Source organism: Cynocephalus volans, chromosome 1 (assembly GCF_027409185.1).
Source record: "Cynocephalus volans isolate mCynVol1 chromosome 1, mCynVol1.pri, whole genome shotgun sequence".
Lineage (NCBI taxonomy): Eukaryota > Metazoa > Chordata > Mammalia > Dermoptera > Cynocephalidae > Cynocephalus > Cynocephalus volans.
The window spans coordinates 44,366,470-44,378,793 of NC_084460.1; the positions used below are offsets into that span (position 1 = coordinate 44,366,470).

At 42.5% G+C, this 12,324-nt stretch overlaps 1 protein-coding gene across 1 annotated transcript in view; it reads right to left on the reverse strand.

Moving 5' to 3' along the window:
• Nucleotides 1-10,323: 10,323 nt before the first annotated feature.
• Nucleotides 10,324-12,324, reverse strand: part of B4GALT5 (beta-1,4-galactosyltransferase 5) — a 71,686-nt gene continuing 69,685 nt past the window's right edge. The window contains exons 8-9 of the mRNA XM_063112384.1: nucleotides 11,940-12,041; nucleotides 10,324-10,992 (exon numbers count right to left, since the gene is read on the reverse strand). Of these exons, the coding sequence (XP_062968454.1) occupies nucleotides 10,845-10,992; nucleotides 11,940-12,041 (250 nt within the window). The 3' untranslated portion in view covers nucleotides 10,324-10,844. The remainder of the gene's footprint in view (nucleotides 10,993-11,939; nucleotides 12,042-12,324) is intronic.

Consider the following 12,324-nt stretch of genomic DNA (forward strand, 5'->3'; position numbering starts at 1 on the left):
CTAGCTTCCTTCTAAACTCGTGGCCTCAATGTGGGCGAGCTGTTCCTAATAAATATGATCACTGAGTAGTGATTCATGTTTATCATCACATGCAAATTAGCTGCAAGGACGAACTGTTAAGGGCAATTTGTGCCACTTGTGAAATGCATCCTGCTAGTTGCTGGCAGAAAACTTCCCTGGGAGGCTGGGAGCCATGAAACTCCTTGAGGAAGCACAGTCCTGGGACAAACCTTTCCTCTTTGCCACTTCATCCTCCTTCAGCTCCCTACTATTGCTCGACATGGGGCCAACAGATGCTGTGTGATTTATTTCAAGACAATGGGGGGGTGGCTTGGTGAAGCAGCCACATGGGAAAGAGGTCCCCACTTTGTAGGGAGGCCGGGGTTAGGGTGTAAATCTGCTCTGAATTCTAGAAAGAACAGGGACCAGGAAAGCTCTACAACTGGTTCCACTTCTACAGCCAGAATTCCACGGCCTGGGGAAGTCAGTTAGTTCATTTCTCTAGAACTCCATTTCCTCAGCAGTCAGATGGAGAGACATTAGAGAAAACCAGGGGTGGTCCATATTTTTCCGAGAAAGGCAAATTGAAAAGCAAAGAAATCTGGGTAGTCACATTTCATTCATTCATTTATTTTTTTCATTCATTCATTCATTCATCCATCCATTCAACAAATCTTTAGGAACATCTATTGTCAGACACTGTTCTGGACAGTAGGGAGAACTGAGGTTTCTGAAATCAAGTTTACAGTTTCGAGGGGGAAGTTAGATAACAAACCAGTGAACAAATACAGTAAATGAATGAGTAGATTCACCTAGTGGCAAGTGGTGTGAAAAAAAGTAACGTGGGAGGATGACTGAGATGGTCAAATGCTTCAGACTGGGTGTTCAGGGGAGACACGTCTGAGGAAGTAACATCTGAAAGCAAAGGCAGCTCCCTGCAGAGGGAAGAGCAAGAGAAAATCTCCCAAAGCTAAATGTCCCCAATGTCAGCTTTAAACACTCTCCAATTATTGAAGTGTCAGGCTCAAATACAAAATTTAACCTCTTGTACTTTAAACCGAATTAGTTAGGCAAGGGGCTAGCAAACGTTTTCTGCAAAGGACCAGACAGTAAATATTTTATTTATTTATTTAATTTTTTTCTAAAAGATGACCGGTAAGGGGATCTTAACCCTTGACTTGGTGGTGTCAGCACCACACTCCCGAGTGAGCCACGGGCCGGCCCAGTAAATATTTTAGACTTTGGGGGCCATACCTTTTCTCTGTCACTACTCAACTAAATTCTGTTATTGTAGCTCAGAGCAGCCATAGACAATATGTAAACAAACAGGTGCTGGCTATGTTCCAATAAAACTTTATTTACAAAACCAGGCAGTTGGCTGGCCATGGGTTTCCAATCCCTGAGTTAGGCTAAAAATCAATAGAAATATGAACGGGGAAGGAAGATCACAGAACAAGGAAGGAACCCAGGGGAAAAAAATAACAATGTGCACTGGCTGGTTCATTGCCATGTAACACATTATAGCAATAACACGGAAGGAAATCAAACTGCCAATGAGAGAATGGCCAAGCAAGCTGGGCGTTGTATGCAAAGCAAAAGGAAGTGGCCATGAAGAGTGACAGGTTACACAAAAACACGTAACAGCAAACCTGTTGAGGGAAGAAAGGACACACCTCAAGAAGGAAGTGCTAATTACAGTATTAAACTGTACATTCTTTGATCCTGGAACACGACTAAAGAGAGATAACTGGAGATTTAGGGCAAGGGGGGACACTATGTTTTTGTGTCTGTCATTCTGCCTGAATAGACAATCAAAAACAATAGAGACAAAACAGTTTAGAACTGAAAGGAACTGTAGGGAATGTTAGCTGCACCCTGTCACGCTAACATCATATATACTATGAAGTGTTTTGTTTGTGTTTCTTCACAACTAGAGCTGGAGACAAGGACTCTGTTTTGCTCAGTGTTCGATCCCCAGCTGCTAGTCCAGGACCTGGCATTCTGTAGGACCTAAAGTACAGCGTAGGTGCTCAAATATTTGCTGAGTGATTAAAAGAATAAACCTTCTCAATTTGACAGGTAAAGAACAAAATAAGATGATGGATATAGAAAGAGCCAGACACCCCCAGGCTGAATCCCACTTAAGGAGCTGGCTGCCCTTGGTGAAGTCACATTTCTCTGGTCCTGTATTCTCGTTCAGAGAAAGGAGGTGATAATACTTTCCACATAAGGTCATTGTGAAGAGTAAATGCAAAACGTTGGGTTACTGAGCTCAATGCCTGACACACAGTAGGTGGCCAGCCAATGGTGGCTCTTTCTTCATGATGACTTCACTATAAAGCCCCATATACATGATAACTTTTTTGTTTGTTTTGTCTTTGGCAGCTGGCCAGTACAGGGATCCAACCCTGGACCTTGGTGTTATCAGTACCACACTGTATCCAACTGAGCTATATAAAATCTAACGTACTCTTACTATTAAAGCCTTGTTCTTAAGACCAATCCACAAGAAAAGTAACTCAGAAAGCCAAGATTGCTAACCACTGACATTTGTGTTGAAAGAATTTTTTTTTTTTTTTGGTGGCTGGCTGGTTCAGGGATCCAAACCCTGGACCTGGGTGTTATAATACCACGCTCTAAATGACTAAGCTAACCGGCCAGCCCTGAAAAAATCATCTTAATGGAACCAAATACAAAACAATACCAAAAATATAAAGATTTGTTTGCCTATCACTGAGGGATTTTTCTTTCTTCACGCTATTTTTGGTTGTAAATCCAGCAACTAATAAAGTTGTAGTTGGAGGGTCATAAGTTGGTCACGGCTGGAGCAGATGGTCCAATGTTCTCTCAGCAAAAGAATTTAGTAATTCTGGAGATAAGAGTTAATATTATAAAGATGCTGAAGATGCTAAGTCTTCCCAAACTAATAATTCAGTTCAATGTCAATCATAATCCTAAATAGACTCTTAAATAGAACTTGACAAAATAAATCTAATGTTCACTGGATTGAGAAAATATATAAAAATAGCCAAGAAAATTTTAATAATAAACAATAATGGGATTATATAGGTATGTTCACTTTGACAATTCAAAGAGCTATTCACTTAGGATTTATGAACTTTTCTGTATACAAGGGTACTTCAAAAAGATCGTGGAAAAATACAATTAAAAGATAATATGAATCTTTCCATAAACTTTTTAAAGTACCCTCATATAAAGCACTTCTATAAGAGCTTACAAAATTGGGGGGAGAATATAGAAGATGAGAGATAAACTTGTCTTATGAAAACATACTATAGGGCTATAATAATTAAGATTGTGTAAAGCATAATAAGACAAATAGGTCGATGGAATGGAAGAATCTTGCTACAGAATTTAATGTATGAGACGTTGGCAAATTATGGATTATTCAATAATACTGTTGAGACAATTAGCAATCCATTTGGAAAAAAACAAACTTGGACCCCCTTCCACTACCTCTCATCATACACAAAATCAATTCCAGGGTATTACAGATATAAACAGCATGGTCATTCATAGATGGTAGAAGGATTAATTCATACTGCCTTTTTGGACAATTTGATATGTTCCATCATTTAAAATGTGCACATCCTTTGCCCCAGCAATCTCATTTCTTGGGCTCTCTTAGGTTGGCCTACTCATATATGTGTACATGGATTTTTTGCTGTGTTTTTGTTTTTTGGAGGCTAGCTGGTATAGGGATCTGACCCTTGACTTTGGTGCTGTAACACTGTGCTCTAATCAACTGAGCTAACTGGCCAGCCCTGTGTATGTGGATATATGTGCAGCTGTGTTCACTGTGGTACATATTATATAATGTGATAGTAGAAAACTGGAAGCAATCTTCATGAGCATCAGGAGGAGAATCATTAAATAAATTTATATATATTGATACAATGAATCACTATATGCAGCCACTGAAAGGAAAAAGACAGGTTCAGTCATTCATTAAACGAATACAAAGGATTCTTCAAGAGAAGCGCTGGGGATCTGGAGTGCAAGGAGCGGCTTAAAAAAAAAAAAAAGAAAACAAAAGTTCATGGAAAGATTCTTCTCATTATCTTTTTTTTTTTTGGCAGCTGGCCAGTACGAGGATCCTAACCTTTGACCTTGGTGTTATCAGCACCACACTCTAACCAAGTGAGCTAACTAGCCAGCCCCCTATTATCCTTTAATTCCATTTTCTCACAAACTTTCTGAAGTACCCTCATATTTATTGAGCACCTACTATGTGCCAGGACCAATTCTTGGCACTGGGGATAGAGCACAGAACAAAACAAACCCTCTCCCTACATTTTAGCGGGGTTGACAGTCAATGAACAAAGAGCAATAAAGTATAATAAGACTCAGTGAAAAATCTTCTGATGCAATATAAAGCAGGGCTAGGGGCTAGAGGAGGGATTTCACGTAAGACTGGGAGATCAGGCAAGGCCTCTCTGAGGAGGTAACATTTGAGCTTTATTTGAGGAAGCTTGTATCATGGGAGCCCCAAATCTGAAAGGGTACTCATATAGTGTTCACCTGTTCCAAAGAAACTCACCCAATATTGCAATAGGTATAGACATCGGTTTATTAGACTTACGAGAGGTGCTGATTGTAGCCAGTCAAATAGAAATCTGCATCGCCATGGGGTACATACAACAGTTATATAGTGAACGATCATAGGAGAGGTGTAAATCATTTGCATGCTTCTGCGTAGACCCTCGCCGTAGTCAGAGCTCACAGGAAATCTGGCTGAGTAGATAAGTTAACTTACTTGTTACCCCCCTGGCTCTAGAGTAGTTAACATCAGTGTTCTCACTCCATTTACATGACAATTCATTTACTCAGGGATCCTGCTTCCTACTGTCTTCCATTTGTCTTAAAGGAGACGTGCCTTTCCTTAGGTAAACTACCCTGTCCAGGGGTAGTTTCTCAGTGGGGAGGGAGAACTCTGGTATGCACGGGGAGGGGGATTATAAGTCTATGTCCAGTATTTACCTTACAAAGTTCTACAATCATGGAAAAGAGGTCTCCAGGACTATCAAGATAATGAACCAAAAGTAATTGCAGGATGCTGTTGGGTTTTAACTATAAATGTCTTTATCTACTTATACATACATGTAGGTATTTAGGAATAGACACAGACATCAGCCAAAGTGCTAACATTAAAGGTGAGAGAAATTTAAAACTTTTTTTCCAGGGCTGGCCGGTGGCTCACTCGGGAGGGTGTGGTGCTGATAACACCAAGGCCATGGGTTCGGATCCTATATAGGGATGGCCGGTTAGCTCACTTGGGAGAGCGTGGTGCTGACATCACCAAGTCAAGGGTTAAGATCCCCTTACTGGTCATCTTTTAAAAAATAAAAAAATTTTTTAAAATTTTAAAAATAAATAAAACTTTTTCCAGCAAGCATGTACTCATGTCTTACTTTTATAATAAAAATACTGTTTAACTGTGTCTGTGAACAAAAGCTATTAAAAGCACCTATGCAGAAAAGAACTTGGGTCAGAAATAGCCTCGGGGTTAAGAGCATCTTCCCTAGGGTAAAAATATCTGGGCTGACTCAGCCTAGCTTTGTGACCTCAGGCAAGCTCTATGGCTTCCCTTCCTCTAGGGCAGCTGTTCCGTGGCTCTCCCTGGGGTCATTTGATAATGTCTAGTGACATCTATGTTTGGCACCTGCAGGGTAGAGACCAAGGGTGCTGCTAAACATCCTTCAACACACAGGACAGCTCTCCCACCCCCTTACAAAGAATAATCCAGCCTAAAACATCAATAGCAAGGTTGAGAAACCCTGCTCTAGGAGAGGGGGAATGTCTACCTTGCAGAGTTTGGGACTAATTGTGCACAAATGTGCTTCGCACAGACCTGGTGCACAACAAGCACTCTATAAGTGGGAACTACTATCTTTATTACTGGACTTCCCCCAAATTAAAAACATTTTGACAGTGGGGAGGAAGTGGTAGTACAAAGAAACAATTCTGCCAAATCCCAATTCTGGTGACTGACTGGAAGGGATCCTTGCCCTTCCTAACAGCAATGCTTGTCTTCACAGGGTGTTCATGTCTGTCTATGAGATAGCATAGGAAGAGCTCCCAATTCCTCCTGTTGGGTTTTTTTTAAACCTCATTTCCTGCCACTAGTTCAGAACCCTGCAGGCTCCTTCCTTGTCTCTTGTATACATTCAGCTATTTTTTTCTAGTGGATACTCCCCTATGGTTCAAAAACACACTCAAGCCTCTCTTGTTGGAAAACCAAAACCCAGCCCCCCCCCCTCCCCGGGCCTCAAATCTTCCTCCAGCTGCAGCCTTCTCTCCACCCTTCACATGAAACATGAGGCAGTCTGCACTCACGGCTGCTTGCCCCCTCTGTCATGCCCACTCCAGGGTGGCTTCTGCCTCACCAGGTCAGCGAAACAGCTCTTGCCACATCACCAACACCATCCCCCCTGCCAACTCATTGTTTTTCATTCTTCTCCTGGGTCATTTCTTTGCTGCATTCAACACTCTTGACCACTCTCCCTCTTAAATTTCCCCTTGACCTTCCTGACCCCATTTCCTCCTGTCACTCCACTCACCTACCCTGCTCACTCACCCCCCCTTCTCAATCACTAAGAAAGGGAGTTGTGAGAGGGTCGGGCCAAGGCCACCTTCTCTTTTACACTATGCTTCCTGTTCTTAATCCCTGAGCAATGCTGTCCACTCCTGGAACTCCACTTACTTCCTGCCCCCGGAGACTCACAAATCCTTCTGTGGTCTGGACTCCTCCTTTGAGTCCCTAAACCAGAACATGTACAAATGCCCATTCGCTGCTTCTTGGTGTCTCAAAACTCCCCGAACTCAACGCAGTTGTAATTGATCTCATGATCGTCCCTATGAACTTGGTGATTCCAGTGCCCCATCTCAGGAATGGCCCTGATATCAAAGCATGTGGGGAAGCCAGCAGTTCAGGATTCCTCCATCCCCACAATGATCCCTAGCAGGTCTGGGGTCCTACCTCAGCATCTTCCCAGCTCCTCTGTCTTACCTGCACTCCCCTAACTCATCCCCTACTTCTTTGCTTCTCTATAATGCCTTGCTCTGCCTGCAGCAGCAGCCAGCTCTCAAATGCTATCTAATCACATCACACACAGCCCCACCTGCTGAAAACTCTTGAACCCATTGCTCTAAGGATAAAATCCAAACTCCTCACTTTGGCCTACAAGGCCCTGCACTGCACGGTCTGGCCCGGTCTCCCCAGCCCAGCAACACCCGTGTGCCCTTTGGCCTTTTTGTCCCTGCTCCTTCCTCCCCACCACACACTCACTGCCTGCAGCCTTCTCCTTTAGAGCACTTATTATGGTTGTAATTTTAATTTAACCATGCCACACACAGGACATGAGCTTTATGAGGCCACTCATCCTGTCTAATTTGCATACATTATGTCCCCCAGCACCTAGGCATAGAACTTTACACTCTGTTAAATATCCTGAGTGGTAAAAATTCAATAAGCAGAAGCTTTGATTACAATCTCTGAGCAGAATCAGGTCAACAGCAAACTCTGGACTGGCCCCAGAGAACCTTCTGGGACCAAATCCATTGACCCTCATTGCCCCTCTTCCCCAACTCCTCTCATCCAAGTGATCCTCTCATCCTCTCATTCAATTTTATTGCCATTACCTGGGTGACTGACCCTTGAAAGAAAACCCAAGTGTAGGGGGTGCCTGGACGGCACAGTGGAGCCCAATGTTTCTACTACAACGTGGCAGCTGGCCTGTCTGCAATAGTTGCTCAGGCAGTATTTACCATGGGGACATGCAGGGGGTCAGCTGAACTGCTTAGCTGAACTCTCAGGAGAAGGGAAAGGAAAGGGCCCCAAGGAGCCAAACTGTCATAGACAAAGAGAGACAATCACCAAGGTTTGGTTCTTGAGTATGTATTTTTTACTGAAAAAATCATTCATAAATTAACATACAAAAATGTACAAACACATGAGTAAATAATGCAATGACAAAGGACTATTTTTGTGAAAAGTGTTTAAAACATCTTTAGATTTCAGTGCAAAAATGTACCCCTGGCACCTCTTAAAACATAAGAGCAAGCTCAAAAAAACGCACTGATGGGAGTAGGCAAGCTATGCTCAATGCCATTGTCACCGGTGAGTGGATACAATCAATACATGTGGCTGTTGCTCAGCTATTTATTAATGTCGGTGACAGAGAAACTCTGACAAGAGTCCCTGTTATGTCAAAATGAATATTTTTGCAAATGACCCCCACAGAAAAACAGCGTGAAAGGGGGAACCTTTCCCTGCACACAGCAATCAAAGACAAGATTGACTTAAGGACTCACTTATCAGTGGCCCTGAAGAATTTCAGCTGCCAAAATATGCACAAGGTCACATTTGGTTCTTTTTTTTTTTTTTTTTTCTTAAACATGAGAATTACACACTATTAACAGCGCATGGGCCTGGCTGTCTGTTTTTAACTATTATATTTCCCATATGATATTCAACTCGGTGGATAAGTGACGCAAGAGTGCACATTAAGATTCCACACTAATGAGATAGATATGATTGGAAAAGAATCTAAGTGGCCCTATTTTAAGCAGTGAAAACAGACCTTTCCTTTTGTCCTCAAATTAGCATTCTCTTTTTTAAATCAGGTGTTAGCCTTTTGCCAACAGTCTGTGCTTGGTGGTAATTTTGGTCATATAGAGCTTTCATATCATCTTACACTACGGCCGCATATACACTCATCATCCTTAACCAATAATGAGTATGTCCCGGCAAATCCTTCCAAATGACATCATAGTTTTGTCACACTGAAAGCAACTCACAGCCTTCAGTGACAAAAGAGAGGAGAAGGAGGTTGGCACAGAGGCCGGGGGGTGGCGGACAAGGTGAGAAAAGCAGGAAAAAATCTTTATTGCTATATGCACCATAAAATAAGGAAAATCAAATGAACTTCTATATGTAATGTTCCCTCGTGAAAGTATTTAAAAGCACAAAATGCTTAAAATTCTTTTAAAACATGATACAGCTTACCAGCATTCTCAAGGGCAGGAGCCTGCTCTCTCATATGAGCCGATAAGAGCTTTGCAATACAATTTATTTTCTAAATATCACTCTATTCTTCAAAAGAACAAAAACACAAAAAACAAGGCCTGGCCAATCACTCCCACAGTTTGTGGGGATCATATGTCCACAGAACCAGCACATGCAATGGAAAAAACCCAACCCACACATATATACACATACGCCCCTACACACACACCCATGTAAACCATGAAAATTAAGCAAGTTGAAGGCAAACAAGGCAATTAAAAAAAATATGAAGTACTTTTCCAAAAGTACTCCTAATCACAATATATAAATATGTTTTATGAAAAAGGAAGGGGAAAAAACTGGCATTCTCCAGAATTCTGTAGAAGCTGACAGGGACTATGACTTGAGGGCTTTGGCTCAGGGAAAAACCAAGAGGCACAAATTCAAATGCAGTTTTGAACCCAACTTCAAAAAGCACGTGAGGGTGTGAGCAGAGCACTTGAGCTCTTACATTCTAGAGCTTTGCTGGTCTAATTTCAAAGGTTTGATTTGGTCTTATCCGGATTCCGGCAGACCCACAACACACAAGTGTCACCTGCTCCCTGGCTGAATTCTTCCTAATTTAATTGCTCATTAGTTCTATGTACTAGTTAATAATGCTGACAAAGAATCTTTCCAGAAAACAAAAAAAGAAATAGAGGAATCACTGAAGTCAACTGGTAATTTAGGCACAGCTTTCAGAAATTGTGGCCAAGTTCCACAAGAGAAAGAGGACAGGAGAAAACTCCACACACCCCTCTCTCTTTATGATGATGAAAGGACAAAAAATAAAGTCCAGAGAGCCAGGGTGTGTGCACAGCAAGCCCTGCAGGGTTTGCTTTGAGCAGGGAGAGCTCGCTCCACAATAGCAGGAGGAGGGTGCACGTGACCACCAGGGAAGAGAGAAAGGAGGGCAAACATCAAGATTTGAGGGACGAACACAGAAGGAATCAGCTAACTGTGATAAAGACTGCATTATTTTGTTCTTTTGTGATGTGCCCTACATCCACTCCCTTCCAAAGTGACAGCAATCTGGGATATATTCTTCAATTGCATTTTCACTGAATTCACTGAATTCCTGCTTTTACCAACCAAATAAGTGATCTGATGTATAAATCTTCGGTTTGAATTGGAGCCAGCTATAAAATTAAATTTAAAAAAGGCATTTTACATGGCTTATTTACAATTATACTTCTTCAAGAAGTGATTGCTATATATTTGTCTATTTATCTTCCCCAGATCCCTCCCCTCCACCCTCAATCCCCACCCAAAGCAGGTAATTTTTTCAAAAAATGAAACCAAAAAGAGAACACCACAGATGTAGAAGACTGGTGTGTGGTGTTTCATTTCTTCTTCCTAAGACGCAGCTGCCCTGTGGTGGGTTTGCCTCTGCTCCGAAGGCCCAGAGGCTCCAAAGGTCAGGCGTAAGGACAGGCTCCACACAGGACCATGGCAGATTACAGTTCATCACGGGTTCTGGAGGTTGTGGCTAAGACAGGATGCTGGGGTAGGAGACAGGGAGAGAGCAGCAGGACAGACATCTGTCTGGTGAAAATAGAAAGCCAGTGCTGATAAAGAAGTCCTCAAACTTCCTCCTGCCTCAACCCCAGCAGGTGAGCATGGAGAAGGCGATTTGTGCGTGTGCTCTGTCTCGTTCTTTCCTTTAACCCTGCAATCCTTCACGAGACACTGTTTTTCTATTCTCTTCCTGTGGAGTCCCCCAAAACATCTCCTCAGACCACTTTCTTGGTGGGGGTGGGTTAAGCAAATGCTCATCTCAGTACTCATTCACCTGAGCCAGCTCGGGTGTCAAGTTGACAGTTATGTTTTTATACAAGGCGTCATATGTGATGTTTGCAAAGTAGTTCAGGTTGTTGAGCCCATCCAGCCCTTGTCGTTCCTTCGACTTCCTCAGCAGAGCGTACCTGTTTAAGCAGAGAACAGAGAGGCAGCTCTGAGTGAGGACCCAAGCCTCCTCCCAGGGCAGCCCACAGGAAAGGACACAGCCGAGGCAGGACTTCTGAAGCGTGGGACCATGCACCAGCCCTTCTGCTACCGCAATCTAAACTTTATCATTAGAAACACCTCCTATTTCATGGCAGGTGCATTACTTATTACCTTATTTAATTTAATGTCTCCCTACACCCAAGCCAATGAAACTAAGGCTTAGCAATATTAAGTGACTTGTCCAAGGTCAGAGAGTGGGGATGTGAGAGGTAAGATATTAAAAAACAAATCAGATGAGAAAATTCATAGTTTGTACTCAGTGCCCTTTAACTCCCACGAAAGTAGAGTTTAAGCAATTAGAACTTAATTGCTAGAGAATAGTCCTCCCAAAAATTCACAAAAGACAAACAACAACAACAACAACAAAAACCTCATGCTTGAACGTGCGGAGACGTCGTTCGGTACACATGCCCCAGCCAGTACAATCTGGGATTTACTCATTGAAAGAAAAGGGGGTAACACAGCAACCGCAACCACACAGAAGCACAAGAACAGTTCGGAACTGGAGCTCACAGAAAGGGTGCCAACTCTGCTTTTTTAGCGTAAGACACAGACCTTTACCCAAGTGGAATTTTCTCTACCTCCCTAAAGGCTACAAGAGGAGACCACATGCTTAAGAAGAAGAAAAAGTGATTTCCTTGTAAGATCTTACTATATCAAAATTTTCACCAACGGTCAGATTTCACCCCCAAATGTCCACCTCAGAGTTAAATTAGAAAATATGCCGCAAATGTAAAACAGCTGTCAGCACAGGTCCTTGAGGTGGGGATGGGGAGTAAGACAAGGGGTTGTAATATGCTCTAAGACATCTGGAAATGCAAAGTACAGAGAATATTTGTAAGAGGAATAAACAAACTGCACCAACCTTCCAAGAAATTGGACCTCTCCTCGATGGTGATGAGGAATGGACTTGTACTTTCCTGTGTCACCTTCTGGCCGGCTCACAGAATAGCCTGCATTGTGCACTCTGTCCAAGACCAAGAGAATGGGCTTTCAGATACAATGGTCACATCCCAGCAGTGACCAAAGCCTAAAAGACACATAAGCTTACCCTGGCAATAAAGCACAGGAAAACTTTCTCATTCACCTCCAATTAACTGATCCACTGGGCCACTGTTTAAAAACTGAATTAAAACTCTATTGTAACTCAAAGTTTTTAACTGAGGCTCTCCAATCCCCTATAAAGCACACTGACTGATCTCACTGTGAGTGTTTGGTGTTAACAGGCCATTCTCTCATAGGCCTATACA